An 18,754-nucleotide genomic window follows, 5' to 3' on the forward strand; every position below is an offset into this window, starting at 1 on the left:
TATGACCGGGTCCCCGGGAGATACTGTGGGAGGTGCTGCGGAGTATGGGGTGAGGGGGTCTCTACTCAGGGCCATCCAATCTGTATACGACCAAAGTGAGAGCTGTGTCCGGGTTCCGGCAGTAAGTCGGACTCGTTTCAGGTGAGGGTTGGCCTCCGCCAGGGCTGCGCTTTGTCACCAATCCTGTTTGTAATATTTATGGACAGGATATCGACGTAGTCGGGGTGGGGGGAGGGTTGCGGTTCGTGGGCTGGGGATCTCTCGCCGCTGCTTTTGCAGATGATGTGGTCCTGATGACATCATCGGCCTGCGACCTTCAGCACTCACTGGATCGGTTCGCAGCCGAGTGTGAAGCGGTTGGGATGAGGATCAGCACCTCTAAATCCGGGAGGCCATGGTTCTCAGCAGGAAACCGATGGAATGCCTTCTCCAGGTAGGGAATGAGTCCTTACCCCAAGTGAAGGAGTTCAAGTACCTTGGGGTTTTGTTCGCCAGTGAGGGGACAATGGAGCGGAGAGTGGTCGGAGAATCGGTAGCGGGGTGCGGTATTACATTCCATCTATCGCACCGTTGTGACCGAAAAGAGAGCTGAGCCAGAAGGCAAAGCTCTCGATCTACCGGTCAGTTTTCGTTCCTACCCTCACCTATGGTCATGAAGGCTGGGTCATGACCGAGAAAGAACGAGATCCAGGGTGCAAGCGGCCGAAATGGGTTTCCTCAGGAGGGTGGCTGGCGTCTCCCTTAGAGATAGGGTGAGAAGCTCAGTCATCCGTGAGGAGCTCGGAGTAAGAGCCACTGCTCCTCTGCGTCGAAAGGAGCCAGTTGAGGTGGTTCGGGCATCTGGTAGGGATGCCCCTGGGGCCTCCCTAGGGAGGTGTTCCAGGCACGTCCAGCTGGGAGGAGGCCTCGGGGAAGACCCAGGACTAGGTGGAGGGATTATATCTCCAACCTGGCCTGGGAACGCCTCGGGATCCCCCAGTCGGAGCTGGTTAATGTTGCTCGGGAAAGGGAAGTTTGGGGTCCCCTGCTGGAGCTGCTCCCCCCGCGACCCGACACCGGATAAGCGGACGAAGAAGATGGATGGATGGATGGATTTTTTTTTTTATCCGTCATCCGCTAAAAATCGTCGCCCACAGAAACATTACACTGAGTCCGATGCATTTTATTATTCTATTCGCAAAGTAGAGTTTTACCTTCCAATAAAGGAGCTGTGAAATTATCCGTATTATCGTTTCCAGATCTATTTCAGGATGTCAGTGGTTCAGTTGGATATGTTGCTAGCAATACTGGCACCACACATAAAAAAGAAGACTTTATCGTTAAGTGTCTTTGTGCTGGGAGACAAACTGAATCAGCCTATCACATGCCATTTTAGATTATAACATGGCTTTTGACAGATGCTACAAAACGCAGAAAATCGAAACTTGTTCCGAAAACTTTAAAGCTATAGTGCGTAGTTTCTGCCGCCCCCATGAGGAATTCTAAGTAATGAAATGAAAAGTAATGAAAAAAACTGTCGGCGTGTCCACATGATACAAGCCTTCAGTGATCACGCACCACCCCCCTCCACGCAGTTGCTTGTAGCCAAAGGGGACACGGAGGATTAAAAACACATGATGGACTCTTCAGAAGAGTTAATTATCTTCACTCGAGTTTCTGCGCGGGAAAGTCACCGGACGACACCAATCTTCTGAACGCAGCCGTACTGAGAAATACAGAGAGAGTTGTGTGGAGCTGATAGTCTTAATTAGCTTTGTATCAACTCATTTGGCAATGGCTTGAATGTAACTGACATTCATTAATGTCAGAAATGTATGCACTAAAGCTTTAATGACAGACGAACGTTTCAGAGTCAGTTTGAAAATATTTATATATTTACTAGTTGTTATGTGATGTTATGTAGCAGTATATTCTTAAACCGTGCTACTAAAAAGAAAGGATGACAGGAAGCAGTTTGAGAAAATTGGAACAACTCTAAATAGGTTAACTTAGACTGGTTACTGAGGAATTTACAGACATGGCTGTGGACATTACTTTTGTCCTCTTATATATAATATATTTTTCTACAACCTCCCTCTCATGTTAAGAGGCATTATTGCCAGCTCACTGTGTTTTATACCTTTACGATGTGAGGCTTTAAAAGGCTTACAACACATTTACTCCCTCCAGGATAGTATGCAAAGAAAACCTTACCCTAAGTGTAAGATGTTAAGTAGTTTTCTGTGACTGGTACACAGGAGTTTTCTTTATATTCATGTTTTGGTTCTTTCCTTTGCAGGTGAGGATGACCAGCTGGCTCTCAAAGGCAAGGTGACTGTTGCAGACCTCTTCAGAAAAGACTTCAAGGTTCACGACCCTAACGCCAAATGGATCAGCAGTAAGTAATCTTATTAAATGTAAGGGTTGCACAAATTAGTGAATTACAAGTGGATTCGGACAAGTGCATCAAAGGGTTGTTTAAAAAATTCTTAATGACGCATCGCAAGAACAAGAGACATATGTTTCTCAGGTCCCAATCGTTGGAAAGGCAAGAGAAGGGAATATTGGACACTTGTCCTCCATGGTGCATCCATCTAGCACTGTGTTAGCCTAACAACTTCATAAGGAAGATGATTTCTCGTCTCGCCCTTCTATTTGTCTAAATTAGCTTAATGCATCTTAAAACTAACTTAATAGGCAGATTTAAAATCATAAGAGCGACATAATGTCTTGTTGGCCGATAAAAAATCAAGAAGGGCAGTTCTTCACAGTCAGAGGAAGAAGAGCAGATTTATTATAGCACAGACAAAGCAAGAACATGTTGTGATGACAACATGAAACTACACAGACAATCTGTTCCAACACCTCAAGAAACAGGGAAGAGAGGTACTAAGTCATTAAGAATGTACTGTAGTAACCAAACACACACAATACAGTTTGAGTGCATCTGGACGACAGCTTCATAACCCTCATAAAAATCTTTCATAAATAACAATTGGCAATAATGTTGCACTTACTAAAGGTATTGATGTAATAATATTGCTGATATATTTCTGTGTTTAGCTGATAACAATTGAAACGGCAAACGTAATATTTACTAAATTGATGTTTGTCTTCTTAAACACCTCCTGTAATAACATGCCAATACATATTGCAAAACTGTGTTGCTGTACATTATGTGTGTGTGTGTGTGTGTGTGTGTGTGTGTGTGTGTGTGTGTGTGTGTGTGTGTGTGTGTGTGTGTGTGTGTGTGTCCTTGCTGTCTGACGTTCCTCCAAACGATGTGTTCCGTATGCTTCAATAGCTACCCAATTACCTGCAACCACCAGCCCTCATTTTTTCTGATCAATGCCTATGCGTGGATGCTGCTATTGTTACAATTCATCACCGCCAATTTCAAACAATATTTTTTATTAACAGCGGGGCTGCAACAGTATAAACGCTGACGGCACCGCAGGGAGCCAATGAGATAAAATGATATACTTTATTTTGTATCGAGGTAAAACAGCGACTCGATGCAGCCTCACATGTCTCAGTGCCACATTGAAGAGAATGATCACAGTTCCAGGATGTGAGGAATCTGTACAGCTGAAGGATTAATGAGGTGGATTTAGTCTTCTCTCCTGCACAACGTAGCTGTCTCTTCCAATCACAGCATTTAAGATGGCTCTTAGAAGCGGCGCAGCTGTTCTCGTATCGCGAAATTGCAAAGCCTTCCTCCTCCGTTATTGGCTGTAATTAGAAAGCTGAAAACCCATATCAGTGACAGGAAGATGGCATCCCTCTGGATCTCTGAGTTCACTGTTTGTTTTAGCTAATGGTCCCCATATGTGCTTAAGGATGAGACCTCTCTCACATGGCTGATTTGTCGCCATTTTTCTCTGTGACCCATAAAAGTTGTAAACAAATCGATCACGCTCGAGTAAGCCTTGGTGAACATCCCAAAACTGCGGTTGTATTGTACACATCTGGAAGGTAACATCTGTCGCGTTCTCAGCGAAAGCTCAAACAGGGATCATATTTCTCTGAGCAACAGAGCGTTTGAATTACAGATCATTAGATCATTATCATGAATGGTTATTTTTTGACTTCTTCCCTTAACTTGAGGCTGTTAAATAAGATGCACAGAGAAAATAACAGAGTGTTGTAATAAACCATACATAAAGGAGCAGCCGCCATTAAACAGGACTTTTAATTAGAAAGCAGTCCGCTCCGTCAACTCCTCCTTTTTGTGCTGTTGACATTACCATCCTTGATCCTGAGGTATTATTAGTGTATGATCAGACACGGCTGACAAGGAGGAGAGAAAGAGGAAGAGAGATCCATCTGCTCATTATTCCGAATTGGTTAGTGTGTCATTTCTACTAGACCCGGTGCTCGACCAACCTGCATTCTTTCAGGGCTGTCTGTAGGATTTGCAGTAATGGCTTCCCTGGTTGGGGGGCTGAAATTGAATTTTTTCTTTTTTTTGTTAAACCTAATTTACCCAGTTTTATGTTTTCCCTTCCCTTGGCTGTCTCCACCTATCAATCTATTCTCTGGAGACGGACTGAATATAACCTCAACAATTCTTAATGATCATATATTAGGCTATTTTTACCAGGAGAAATTGCTTCCTCATGTCTTGTATAACAGTATTAACTTGGATATATACTGTACTTGGGTATCATTAGGTGCTCTTAAGCTGCCCCACATGATGGTTGCAGAGACTCTGATCCCTGTCTGCACAGCCAATGGATCATCATTTTTCAAGGATGATTTGGATTAAAACTTGGGTTTTATTTGAGTGTTTTTTGTCTATAAGTCATATCTGTGATGAAATTGTACTTACCAAGTTACTTGCTGAGATCAGGGTATGCAGCAACATTACTAAATAGCAGTCAGATGGAGCAAGAATGGTGAGCAGTCAAGCAGTCATACAGATTTTAAACATATATCTAATTACTGGGCGTTCAGACCAGAAACAGCCCTGTGGTGAGAAATCCAAGATACTTCAGGTCCAGGAAGGATCATTAGAATAATAGGTCCATTAGTTTGAGGATTTATCAGATGCCAAAAATACTGATCAATGGTTTATAATACAATGAGGAAAGATTTGAGAACTCTGGAAAGTTAAACCGGCAACAATTGTTTTATCTTCTGTTGCAGGAATCAACAGGCTAACAGAAGAAATATCCTGTTTTTAATACATAGAACTCTGCCAGGAAGGAAGGAATAAATATGGCTTTAGCTAAACTTTGGAAGCAAACTTAAAGGCCAACGGAAAGATTATTGACTTTGTGGTTTTAAATTTGACCGACCGTACTCATCATTTTTCCTACGGATTGAGGGATTATTACCTACACTTGGGATGTGTTCGCTTTTAGATTATGTGACCGTTAGGGATGCACCGATCAAACTTCTTCATCACCAATTCCAATTCCGACAGCTCGCTCAGGGTGTCTGCCAGTACTGACATCAGATCAGATATTAGTGCTCTTTCCCCCAAATTTCAGTCTGTATACTGCAGTTTGTGCAAGTCATATGGATCGTGTTTATCTAAATTAACACAAGGTCAGAGTCACTGGCCAACTGTGTGTGAATAACAATTGAATTGATAGTGGAAACATAGAATTTTAACATGGATCAGGTACTTTATGATAATGATATGCAAAATGATCCTTTTAATTCTGTGATGTATCTAACACTAGCTGCATAAACTACTTCACCCTGAACTCTGCATCAGTATTCTGATCGTGTTCTGACACCGTCATTATAAGTCCCCCTGGTTAGGTAATTGCACAGTTAGCAGGCACTGCTGATATCTCACACACGCCTGTTTTTTACCACTCTATCTGAATCAAACAGACACAGCATCAACATCATTCTCACACCACCAAGGTGAAGCCAGCCCTGTGGGACACGATGTAGGCACTCTGCAGCAGCTGCTTGCCATTTTAATGGCCACGTTTCTCTTGTTTGCCCCTCCAGGACGCCTCTTGTCTCGTTGATGTTTGATAAATATGGTGTACGGTTCGACCGATTGGGACTAACTTAGAAGGGTTATCGCCGTGACTTTGAGAGGGGCTTGTGACTGTGATTTAGATAAGAGTGAAGTGATGTTTGCTCTGTCAGTGTGTGTACACTTATGCGAGCATGTCTGAGAATTACCTTGTTTCTGAGTGATGCACAACCTCTCATCCCTAATGTTTGTGTAGAGCAGTCACTTTGAAGATGATTAGCCAGTTGTCTCACACCCTTATTGACTTTTCATAGCTCAGCCCCCATAACGCAACATGAGTAATTATGTTATTGCCATTTGTTAATGGAGTTCTGCGATGGATCTTTTTCTTACCAATGAGACATATCAAATTAGCCCATACACTCACCGTTAGCATCCAGTGTTCATTCGGTGTCACAGACAATCAGCTTTTGTAAAATGGTAACATTATATGAAGCAGCGGGTGCAAATATCCTCTTTTGGGATGGCCCAGTTCTACTGCAAGAGCGACTGATGCTTTATCTGTGGGTGTGTCTCGGCACAAACTCACATTTTGTCGTCCCTTTCAACCTCCAGAAAGCAGCAGAAGTGGTGCGACAACACAAGCTGTCACAATATACTGATGTTGTTCAGGGTTTTATCACCCTGAGGGAATAGAATAAAAAAGAGAAGCAGACTTTCGTATTATACGTTTGCTTCAGTGCGTCTCATGACAAATTCAGCAGTCTCTTAGCTCCTTAGCTGCTAACGTCGAGGCAACATCTGAAGAGTTGGATGTCATCTTTCATCCAAGTTTTAAGCAACCAGAATTGAAAAACAGCTATATCACTCATGTTTTGTCCAACTTAAGAATCTTGCCAAACTTGGATTGCTCCTTTCTCCCAGTGATATGGAGAAAATCATACTTCCTTTTATGATTCTCATCATGATCACTGTATTATGTTTCCTCCTTTCATAAAGAAGCAATGGCACTCATTGTGCAAAATTCTCAGAAAAAAGCTTTTGATCAGAACTTCCAGACTAAATTGCACTCCTTTTTGAATGGTATGCTTTATACTGTAACCTGTTAGCTCGGTCTCAAGAACTCAGGCAAGGTCTCTCTGCACTTGTGAGGTCAAAGGCTAAATAGAAAACATGGCTTTTCATGGCTTTCACTGGCAATGTATCAAGGTTTTCAAATGCCCTGTGTGCAGGTCTTTAACTGGTTATATAAGTGTTTAAATCGCTGCTTAAAACGCAGTTGTTCAAAGACTCAGTGACTGCTGACTCTTTGCTTAGCCCCATAGTTAACAGGAAATTCAAATCTGAGATATACAGAAACACACACACACACACACACACACACACACTAGGGATAGTCATGTTTTCTCCTCTTTTGAGCAGCTGCACATATTTTGAACCACTTTATCCTTAGACCTTGTTTGTGATATACTTCACAGTTCTATATGCAGAAGCATCTGTGTTGTTAAGGCGGGAATGCATGATGTAACATTTCTGCAGTAGCTACCACTGTATGTTTACACATCTCTACTGCAGCTGAATATCCAGTAAGCACGTCCACATCCCTGTACTGCTTACTGCACATGGCATTCACATCCAAGCCGTGAAATGGACTTACAATCCTTTGAATTGAGTTTAGCAGTATTATCACTGAAGATTCCTAGCTTAACTGTGTTTGTGTAACACAGCAGAAAGGCTGTAAGCATCCCTTCACAGCAAGAGGCCCGCTGGATAATTTTGTTACAGCGATTCTGCAAACACATTTGTTTATGATCTGAGTTTGTTTTTTTTAAAAAGAAGAAAAATCCACATGGTTGGGGAAATATGAATGATTACAAAAAACTTGAATCTGAAAGTATTGGGCCAATGAGGTAGATCCTCGGAGAGCCTGGATAATAATATAGAAAATGCATTCCAATCACTGCTGTGATGTTTAATGTCATTATTATTATTAGTGTTATAATTGTTTTTTTCACAGGCGCTAGCCTCCCTAATGGTCTTATACAATTAGCAGGAGCAGGTCTTTTCAGGTTCAGTGATTGGTTTGCAAGCACAAGGAAACACACCACTGCTACAGTTGTCTATACTGACGACGTTTCATTTCCGTGATTGTTCAGCTGCCACCGGAAATTCCGCCGGGTGTCCCTAATTTTTGGCCGGATGTCTGTTACCTTCCGGTTTCTTTGTGTTGACATTCTAAACTCCGGTGGATTTCTGAGGACTATGGTTAACTGCTCCTCAGATCTCTACAGGGTAAATCCAGACAGCTAGCTAGACTATCTGTCCAATCTGAGTTTTCTGTTGCACGACTAAAACTACTTTTGAACGATCACGTGTTCCACCAAAACAAGTTCCTTCCCGAAACTATTTTGCAGAGGCAACGTGGCTCTGTCCAGCACTTAGCGACGGCCAAGACGATTGTGATTGGTTCAAAGAAATGGCAATAAACCAGAGCACGTTTTTCACCCATCCCGGAATGCTATGTGGACTAGCCAGCCCCTCGTCCGCAGCATCTGTGGAGGAAGGTCTGGCAATGCAAGACTAATGCAGCAACACACACAAGGGAAAGGGGAAACTATAGGACATTAGGACTGTGGATGGTGAATGCAGCAGCAACAGAGATTGTGGATTTATGGGGAGAATATGAACAGTTGGCAGACACTGAGGAAATGACCGTCACCTCAGAGGCAATGCGTCAAATCCATGACACAATGACTTAAGGATTAATTGCAAATTGAGGTTACAGGTTATAAAAATCACACTGGGTTTTTTAGCAAGTTGATGGAGGGTTTCTGAGAACATTTGCGTGCTCCCTTGGGTGTCATCTTGGAAGGAATATGAAGTTAGATGAGCAGTGAGTGAGTTTTTGAGGACTTAATATTTAGCAAATGTTCTACTTGACTGCTTTCTGGGGTAATAGACGTTTAAGGATATGGTCTAACCGCAGACAGAGAGTGTGTCCTGGCTAATCACAAGTTCAGGGACAGGTGGGTTTCAGTTTATGATGTCATAATGTGTCAATTGTCATATGCCCTTTGTAAGTGTCTATTTTTGAAAACAGAACTGGAAGTGCAGATGAGCAAGCACTAAACTTGACTTGCTCTTATTATTGCTTAGACCCCTGGCGGCGCCCTAAAATAATGCAAGGTCGAAGTAAACCAAATAATGAGATAGAGAAATAACATTATCTGTATTTTAGAAGCTAAACAGCATGAAACAGAAGTGACTGGGCAACATGCCATTTTTCTTCCAACCTTAATGGTGAATTCAGAAGCAGGAGGGGCAGTGAGTAATAAAAGCAGCAGGCACACGCTGATTGGCATTCCTGATAAACATAAATTACTTTCACTGTGTGAACTGGCCAGCAGCATGTTGGCAGTAGCCCTGGGTGGTTTCATATTCTGTCAGCAGGTTCATACTCACGGTTTCTGCTCATTAGTTCGCTTTGCGGTTTGTTTTATCTGCTCATTTATCAGGTCGGTCAGAAATAGAATTCAAATTCGGTGGTGCTGCCGATACAGCTTTGCAACAGTAGCGAAAAATACACACAGCTATTATGTGGAATTCCCTTTCAAGAACCATCCACAAATGAAACGAAATTACTAGAAATATACAAGGGGGAGATTTTTAATTAAAACTGCTATTGAATTTTTTATGAACCTATATTTCACAGTTCATCTAAGCCAATGGGTGGCAAAGATTTAAGACGTTATTACTGCATCGGAGACTTCATTTTATTTAACCACAGACAGGCGCCATAATTCTCCCCACAGTAGCTTGTGTCGCTTTTATCAGACCAGTCATCATCTGCAGCCTTGAGCACAGACAAATGACCTGGGACCGAGAAGAAAACTCCAGAATTTAACACTGCAACCCTGGCTCACCTCACAGCTAATAATAAAGCCTACAGAAACCACCTTCATTCATCCGAGTGTGTTTTGTAATCACATGGTGATGTATTGTGTGGAGGTTAGGGACATGTAGGTAATATTTCCATTCATACTGTGATGAATAAATAATAGCTCTGCTCTATTATCAGTTTCTGTTTTCACGCTCAAGACCAGAGGACATTTCAATGTAATCTGACTTAATAAGTGCTTATTCTTAAGGTAAATGATATGTGAGACAAAAAAAGTAAATAAAAAAAAAAAAAGTGTAAGCAGGCATTTTTCTCCTTACTAATCCAACTGATCAGCCTCTTGCAACTTTTCCTATCAGAACATGCCCGTTGAGGACTCTCACAGTGCTCTCTTGGAGTGTTTTAACCCTCTTAGCTGACACAAAAGACACTCTGGAGTACGTTAAATGTGATTACAGTTGTGTATTCAAGAAAGGGTTGAGTGGAAATGGATAAGAAGGATGAGGAAAGTAGTAGAACGGTCAACGTTGTAAAATGTCTCACAATTACAGTGCAGAAGAAGGTAATTTTACTTCAAGAGTCTACTAGAGTCGATGTCCTTGAAGAAGTATTGTCTTTCTGCACTAAGCTGTCATATTGCACATAAGGCGAAAAAGGTTTGGTTGAAGCATTAATAAAACCTACCGTACACTAGCCAAAATTATGTTTCCCAGGTGAGGAGAAGGATGTAGCGGGTAGTGTCAGATCAGGTGAAAGGATCGGATGATCCGTCAGACGATCATACAGGTTTTTAACAAAACAATAGGTCAGCCAAACTTTGAGTGAATGTTATTAATTATTTATTAGTTATTTATTACAGACCAACTTCCCAATTTCAACTTACCATATTTGTAGTATTTTTGCATACACAGTTTTTGTTTGCAATAAGGGTAATAGTTTCATACATTTGACTTTCAATTTTACCTCCACATAAAGTTTTAGATTAGGCTAAAATGTTGGTCATTTATATAGATAGTTGTTTATTTATTATGGCGTGGACATAGACATTAAAAGACACCAAAAATACCTTTGTATTTGTGAAAGATTGGTCAGTTAGGAACATGTCTTTGGAAGTGTGGAGTTAGAAACCAGTTTACCAGACCTCTGTAGCCCGCTCCTCGTCTCTGCTTGAGACTACAGGCTCAAGGCTACATTAACCGCTACTTTCATAAGAGGAAGACATACTTTATTAACCCCTGAGGGAATTTCACTCTGTTATTATACAGGTTACTCATACCCAAAAAGGACCTACAAATGCATTAAATGGAGAGTTGTCATAGCGAGTAGTTGGGGGTTTGATGCCTTGCTCAAGGGCACCTCGGTAACGCACACCTAAATCTCCAACCAAGCTGCCTGTGGTCATGTTGCATTGTGAGTAATGAGGGCGCCGGGTGCGATATCTCTGGTTGTGTTGCATCAGTCTTGATCCTTTAACAGTCCACTGTTAATCTGACAATGTTGTAGGAGTTCAATGTGGAATCAGTGGAGTAGTCATAAGGATATTTCACCAAAACCCTAGACCCTTACGTCACCATTAAATGAACAGTAAAACAAGAAAAGCACTTCATCTTCAATAGGGCTGGGCAGTATATCGATATTATATTGATATCTTGATATGAGACTAGATATCGTCTCAGATTTTGGAAATCATAATATCGTAAATGGCTTAAGTGTTCTTTTTCCCTGGTTTTAAAGGCTGCATTACAGTAAAGTGATGTCATTTTCTGTGTTACCAGACTGTTCTAGCTCTTCTATTATTTTTACCTTTACCCGCTTAGTCATTATATCTACATTACTGAAGATTATTTATCTTTAATGTCATTGTAAAGATATTTTGTTAAAGCACCAATTGTCAACCCTATAAATTGCCACAATATCGACATTGAGGTATTAGGACGAGAATATTGCAATATCTGATTTTCTCCATATCACTCAGCCCTAATCTTCAATCATACTTAAATCACATAAACAAACAAAGCCGGGGAGACCATTAAACCTGCCTGTTTCCAAAGCTGATGGTAGCATAACTGTGCACACAGAGATCTGCTACTCTACACTGTGGTTGTATTTTAAATGAGAAAATATATGCGCAATATAGGCTTGTCTTGTTTACAACCTTTATTATTGTCTGACTGCTCATGTTACTTGCTTCGTTTTAAGATCTCAGAGGATTTTTAGTGTTATAATTAACCCAAATGATTCCCCAGATTATGACTTGCATTGTAACAAAAAAAAATGAACCTGTAAAAGTGGCAGTTTCACAGATAAAAGACTGTTGCATAAATATGCTTCTATAAAGGGAAGTCCATGGAGTTGAATTGTACTAACTCAATATATAGCAATTTTCCTTCTGTCTCTTTTTCTCCATCTCACTCGAGTGCGTCGCCTCGTATCTCTGCCCCCCTCTCTTCCCCCTTCCCGGCGCTCCGCCTGCCTCCCTGTAGTGAGGCCGGGTTAGGGCTGTGCCCAGGGCAGGAGGCTGTATTAATAAGACATACTGCCGTGGAAAGGTATAGATCAGAACAGAAAACAGCGCCCTGGGCAAATGCACAGCGAGTGAAAGTAGAGGGGAAAGAGAATGAGAGAGAGCTAGAAAGAGATAGATTGAAGGGAAGACATAATGCCTAGGGTACTGTGAAAGAATAGATGGCTCTCGGTCTTTGAAAGAGCAGAAAACAAAGAGTTGGCGAGTTGAAGGGATGATAAGGTCTAAAATGATGAACTCAGCAGGAGGGCTTATAAGAGGGCAGTGGTGGGCAGGATTTGAGAGATCTGAGGAATATCTGAGGTGTCTGGAGGCATGTGGATAAAGAAGGAGATCAGCAATTCGGTGAGGAATAAAGATGGAGAAAAACAGATGCCTTAAAGAGACACAGGTCTGAAGCCTGACTATGAAAACGGAGCAAGTCACGAAACGAAATCAAGTCCAGTCAATCCCTTTCACCACTGATGTGTCACCATATGGTCTTTCTTTTTACACATTCAAGCCCCATCGTCTGCAATTACCATTTAATATACAAAAGTAGACCGTTTATCAAGATGCCAAACGGAGTCAAACTAAGATAATGGATCATGGTGGAAAAAAGCAGCACTCTTTTATTTATCACCATGATTTCCATGAAGGAGTTCATTTTAGATCCTTGTTAGTATGCCGATGGTTTTTAAGCAAGGAGACAAAAGCTGTTGAGGGAGCGTTTGGCTATGCCAATCTAAAAATGTCTGCAACTGCCCTCCCCAGCACGTTCTGAATTAAAGCCATTGTGATGGTAATTTTGTCACCTCTAATGGACAATTAGATATGCTAGCAGATAGAGAGCACTCTGCATAACAATCTCTGGGTTCTAATTACCTCGCCAAATGGAGTGGTTGCTTGCACGCCTATGGATCACTAAAGCAATAAGACAGAGGAGCGCAGATGGATTGAAGGTGAAAGGGGGCAGTTGCTGTATTAAACTTATACTTCCCTGATAAAAGCCTGATGGATGAGGAGCTGTATGAACTTTCATACATCTTTCAAATAATGGCTCCTTTCAAGGGTTTCCTCCACTGGCCTGAACTCGCTATGTTTGCGCTGGAAGCTTTTGTATTCAGGTATATTAAAAGCCCGGCATTTACTATGACATGGAAAAGGTCAGATTCTTGAGCACTTTTGTTAAACCTAGCATTTATGGTCATTCTGTACATTGGGTAAAGGACCATAAAGGTGTATTAAAGGCCCTGAAACCCTGTTTCTTCAATGACCTTCTTATTATAAGTGATGGGCTCTACATGAAGACCGTTTTCTTCTAAAGTTGGAACTGTTTTAGTAATTGTTGGAAAATGGTGATGCCACGTACTTCCATGCACCAATCAGGATTTCACAATATTTCAATGAAATTGTGAAGGCAATTTTGGGTCATGTTTTCCGTCAATCAAAAAGAGAGTGTTTGACTGTTAAAGTTTTAGTAAGTAAAACTTTAAAGCTGTTTTTTTCCCCCAAACTCTAACTTTTATTGTAGCCCAATGTTATAAAGACATTTTTAAGGGATAAAAGTCTTTTTTTACAGTCTTATATCTATAGCTTACTGTATCTGCAGCAGAGTTGATAGAGTTGTTGATAAAACCGCTCAATTTAGCATTGCGTTTGCAAGGTGCTGAAATGTGGGCTTTCAGAACTCACTGTAACGTTTCATCTGCACCAACATTGTTAAAATGGTTCACTATCATGGTGGAACCAAATTATAGATTAAATAAACTTAAATGATCTATACCTATAACTGATGAGCAATAGATAAATATAAAATGTCGAATGAACAAATCTTTAAATCAAAGTAAGACTCTCTTTGAAACTAACTAGCGTTTTATGAAAGACAAGTAGAAGTTATTTTGGATGTTTATTGACAATAAACATTGCTATGCACTCGTAGGTCGCCTAGCGGACTGACCTGCAGCTTCAATTGTGTTTGGAAAACCCGAAAGTGTTTAATGTGCTTGAAACAAAGGCCTGTTACTGGCCAGACAGTTCATGACTGGAGCACTTGATTTGACATACCTTCAAACATAAAGAGATTGTAGAATTTCAACCGATAAAATTTGATTTATTGTTAAAGCCAGTATTGTGATCACAATCATTGCTATCCGAGCCCTGCTTTTATATTTAAATCCAACACATATATTCATGCCACTTAGTGACCCATTTATAATTGTTGCACTTGTTGATAAAAGTTGCGCTTTTGTGGTTGCTGATAGATTAATAAAACTCTCCACCTAATTGAATATGCCTTTGATATTAAAAATACACTAAAATGTAATTATGTAGTCAATGACAGCTTATAACTGCATTAACACTGAATATTGCCTTTACTATTGAGCCAGCAGCTATTATGTAACATTTTCAAAGGGTCATTTATATGTTTTGAAACCAGAGTTTTAATTTCTAGTGCCTAAATATGCAGGAAACTAGACAATTAAAATGCCTGTTTTATTACTGGCATATTGGACACCGGGCTACAATGAAGGGCCAAGCTCATAACATCCTTCGTGGTGCTCGCACTCTCTGTCTCATGCCACTGAGTTCATCTGTTCTCCACATGTTAAGTGTCCGATTTTCTAGGATTTTTGTGTAAGGAGCTTAATTATGGCTCTCTTGTGTTCTGACTGTAAAAGGTCAGTGAGTGTGTCTGCCCATGTGTCTGAGCCAGGGAATATTTGAGCATATTGGGTCATACAGGCGCCCTTGTGTTTTTCCCCAGGAATGATTCTGTCTAAAGGGATATCTAAAGGGCACTTCTATGTTTGTGTGTGTGTGGTCATTAGAGTAATTTGCATGTCTGTAGAACGTATTACATGATACGTTAAGGAACATCTGAAATCAAGGTCTCTATTTCTCTCCCTCTCCTCGCAGGTAATGAGCTACTATACCGCAATCGTGATGGTGACGTCGTCAAGTTCAATGTCGACACTGATGAGGAGACCATCTTGGTGCATAACAAGAAGTTTGTAAGTCTTTTGTCATCTCTTCTTTCTCTTTCCTTTCTCACAATCACCGGACTAAAGAACTGACCGTGGCTGCATGAATTAAATTAAAACATTTCTTATAGTGTCAGCAAATCAGAGCACCCAAAGCTCTTTTTTATTACAAAACTTAATGAAATGATCCATTATTGCTGTGATATGTGGACTGCGTAGTTAAAACTTAGGGCATTGGGTATGTGTGGGGGGGGACGTTGAGATGGAAAAGGAGATGTAGCATCAGCTCTGCGGCGACTTGGGTGACGACACACAACATTATGTCCGCCAAGCCCTAGTGCAAAGATTAATGTAACTCCCATTTGCTTCAGGAGCTGGGCAATCCATCAAACGCAGTCATTTAAGGACTAGTTTAATGAAAAAATACCACGCATGGTTAAAGGACTCATCTTTTTGTCTTCTCTTTCCCTCTTACGTCTGCCTTTGCTTCTCAGGAAATGTACAAAGCCAGCAAGTATGAGGTGTCTCCTGACTTGAAGCATGTGCTGCTGGCCTACAACGTTGCACCGGTGAGCTTCTCATTTGTTTGCTTGTTTTTTGAATTAGCAAACTGACAGCCAAATATGTCACCTGCTTCCATGGGTGTGTGTGTGTGTGTGTGTGTGTGTGTGTGTGTGTGTGTGTGTGTGTGTGTGTGTGTGTGTGTGTGTGTGTGTGGGGGGAGTGTGTGTGTGGGGGGGCAAGAGAAAGTAATCATGGCAGGGTGCAAAGGCCTGTCGCACACCACTGCCTGACAGCGATGGCAGCGGGGGCCAGCACTGCCGAGTGGAACTGTAGCAAGAGAGGCAGAAACACAAACAAACCCCTCGGTGCTGAAACGGGCTCGCGGGGAGAGAGATATGAGATCAGCAGAAGGAACAGGACGTATTGGCTAGGAATTTATCATTGCTGTGAAATTCTGAATAAAGTGTCCCATGACTACATTAGCTCTGCCAGCAACTAGATATGCATCAAAGCATTTCAGCTCCTAATATAGGTGGATCAGATATATTGAATCATTTTAGGCAGCTGATGTCTGTGTGTTTACTTCATGCTGCCTCACCACTGGAGAGTTTGTGCCTATTGTTGGTGAGCGAAAGATGCTGGGAGAGATATAACCTCGTGCTATTGCCTGAGATGAATAGAGAATATTACGTCAAACTAGAGATGCCTCGTTTGTTGTTTAGATTTATTATTCCATCCAAACCTCCATCCCGTTGATAGATGAAAGTCATTCCTGCTATACGCTCACAGTAGCAGCACACAATGCACAGTCACGCACACCTCATCTCTGTAACGTGTTGCGTGGATTGCGCGTGTTCATAATGAACAGTGTCTGCATACTAACACACAAACAAATCATCCTCCATTTGTGTCTCCAGTAGGCAGTGACTTAATACGTTCTTGCATTTGTAGCACAAACAAGATGAAACTATTTGTAGCACGCGCAGTTTTTGTAGAAAACATCTGTCAAGAAATGTTCACCAATAGATAAGATTTCAAAGATGAAAGGCCAGTGTTGGAGATCTTTCCAGGTTTTTATCGTGTAGCCTAGTGTATTTTTGTACGACGTAGAGTGAAGTCCAATGAAATCCATAGCAGCTTTAAATAAGAAGAGAGACAAATATGTTGACGTGGAGAGTAATTGAAGAGTAACCTAACAGCTATGGCGGAGAAAGAAAAAAAACTTTCTTTTCTGTTCTTTCCTTTGCAATCAGAAAATCCATGGGGCTGACAACCAGGTCAAACTGTGCTAAACAACGTTTTTAGCCGTGTCTTCACCATTGATATCTATAGACCACCTGTGGGAAACACTGCTCAGCACACTCTCCCTGCTAGAATATAAAAATATAATGGAATGCACACTGACTGACAAAAAAAAAACGACTGCAGGGTCAGCGATGGTTGATTCGGGACGTTAAACCACTGGTGGTCATTTTAACGGGGTGTTAAGTTAATCCTACACATTTCTTTTGATATGTAATGGACCTGTAGACCAATATAGAACAAATAAACAAAAACTATTGTTATTGCACTACCTATGTTCTAGATTTTATGTCAGTGCTAAAGATTTTCAAAGTATTCATTTTTTCTTCAGAATTACCCACTAACGGCCCACTTTTTCAATTTTCATTTCAAAGAATTCATTATTGTCAATTTCTCAGAGCGTTTTTTTTATACATACTTTATTTCTATAGAACTTTTTAGTAAGTCTTACTTAACTTTGGCATCCACATTATTCCTTACGAGATAACAGAAAAAAAGAGTCAGTTTTTAATCAAGTTGTCAAGGTAAAACTGCAACTTGCTTCATGTGAAGTGATCTGATGCGAATCCTTTTCTTCCAGGTGTACCAGCATTCTTACACGGCCTTTTACATCATCTGCAGTCTGGATACTCCGTAAGTAGGCGACAGGGCTGCATTGTTCCATTGTCATTATCTTATCCTACTGTATAATATCTCACCTGACTTCGCTGCCTGTGGCTCTGAAAGCAACTCATTGTTCTTACAACTACCCTCTTACAAAGTTACATTAACTACACTGTTATCCTCCACCAATGCTATCTGTGAGGTGAAAGGGTTATTAAGTAATCTGTGAACATCAAATGGCAGCCAGGTTTGCCGTTAAATCTACAGATCTTACATCTGAACAATTAAAATGCCTGGAGAAAGGAACAAGCGTTAGTGAAGCGTGACAAGGGTGCACTCTTTGCTGCAATTTAACCCCTCTGATCGTCATTCCTTTGTCTTAAAAACATATGAAAGAGTAGCTGAAAATGTTCATTCTCACCCCTGAAAAACAACCCAAAATCCTGGCACACATTTTCAAAGTAGGAAAATCAGAAAGCCAGAACTCGAGGCACTCGATTAACTGGTACTGATCAGCAGCAAAGACATATTAATGGCCATATTGTCCAGTTAGTAGACGCTTCAACTTTTTACCTCACCTCCTCAGGTCACAGTATTATGGCACCGTCAGCAGCTCTCATGCTCAAATCTATTTGTGTGCTGCCACCCAGTGGTAATGTGCCAAAAAAAAACAACACAGCTGATGACCTCATTCATCCTCGGCTCCAGACAAAGACATAGAGCCAGTGGCACCTCTAATTCTGCAGCCTGCACTGCACAGCACTTTTCCCAATAAGGAGAGGTGACACTGTTATAGAGCTTTGGTATTTATGGATACACTTAAACCTTTGTTCTCAGATGTGTTACACTTGTTCTTCTCCTGCAGCAGCACTGGGAGCAGACACTCACTGTGTGTATGTGTCTGCACTTCTATCTGATAGCATTGTTTCCTCTGTCTGTGCACCCCAGGGCGACGTGGAACTTGAACCCTCCAGAGGTGCGAAATGCTCAGCTGCAGTACGCAGGCTGGGGACCCCAGGACCAGCAACTGGTATGAACTA

At 41.3% G+C, this 18,754-nt stretch overlaps 1 protein-coding gene across 5 annotated transcripts in view; it reads left to right on the forward strand.

The window, feature by feature from the left end:
- The window catches only part of dpp6a (dipeptidyl-peptidase 6a), a 255,328-nt gene that overhangs the window by 198,689 nt on the left and 37,885 nt on the right, over positions 1 to 18,754 (forward strand). For all 5 annotated transcript variants that reach the window (XM_039789863.1, XM_039789861.1, XM_039789866.1 and 2 more), the window contains 5 exons: positions 2,279 to 2,377; positions 15,241 to 15,335; positions 15,800 to 15,874; positions 17,692 to 17,744; positions 18,663 to 18,744. In XM_039789863.1, the coding sequence (XP_039645797.1) occupies positions 2,279 to 2,377; positions 15,241 to 15,335; positions 15,800 to 15,874; positions 17,692 to 17,744; positions 18,663 to 18,744 (404 nt within the window). The remainder of the gene's footprint in view (positions 1 to 2,278; positions 2,378 to 15,240; positions 15,336 to 15,799; positions 15,875 to 17,691; positions 17,745 to 18,662; positions 18,745 to 18,754) is intronic.

The sequence above is a fragment of the Perca fluviatilis genome, chromosome 22 (genome assembly GCF_010015445.1).
Source record: "Perca fluviatilis chromosome 22, GENO_Pfluv_1.0, whole genome shotgun sequence".
Classification (NCBI taxonomy): Eukaryota; Metazoa; Chordata; class Actinopteri; order Perciformes; family Percidae; genus Perca; species Perca fluviatilis.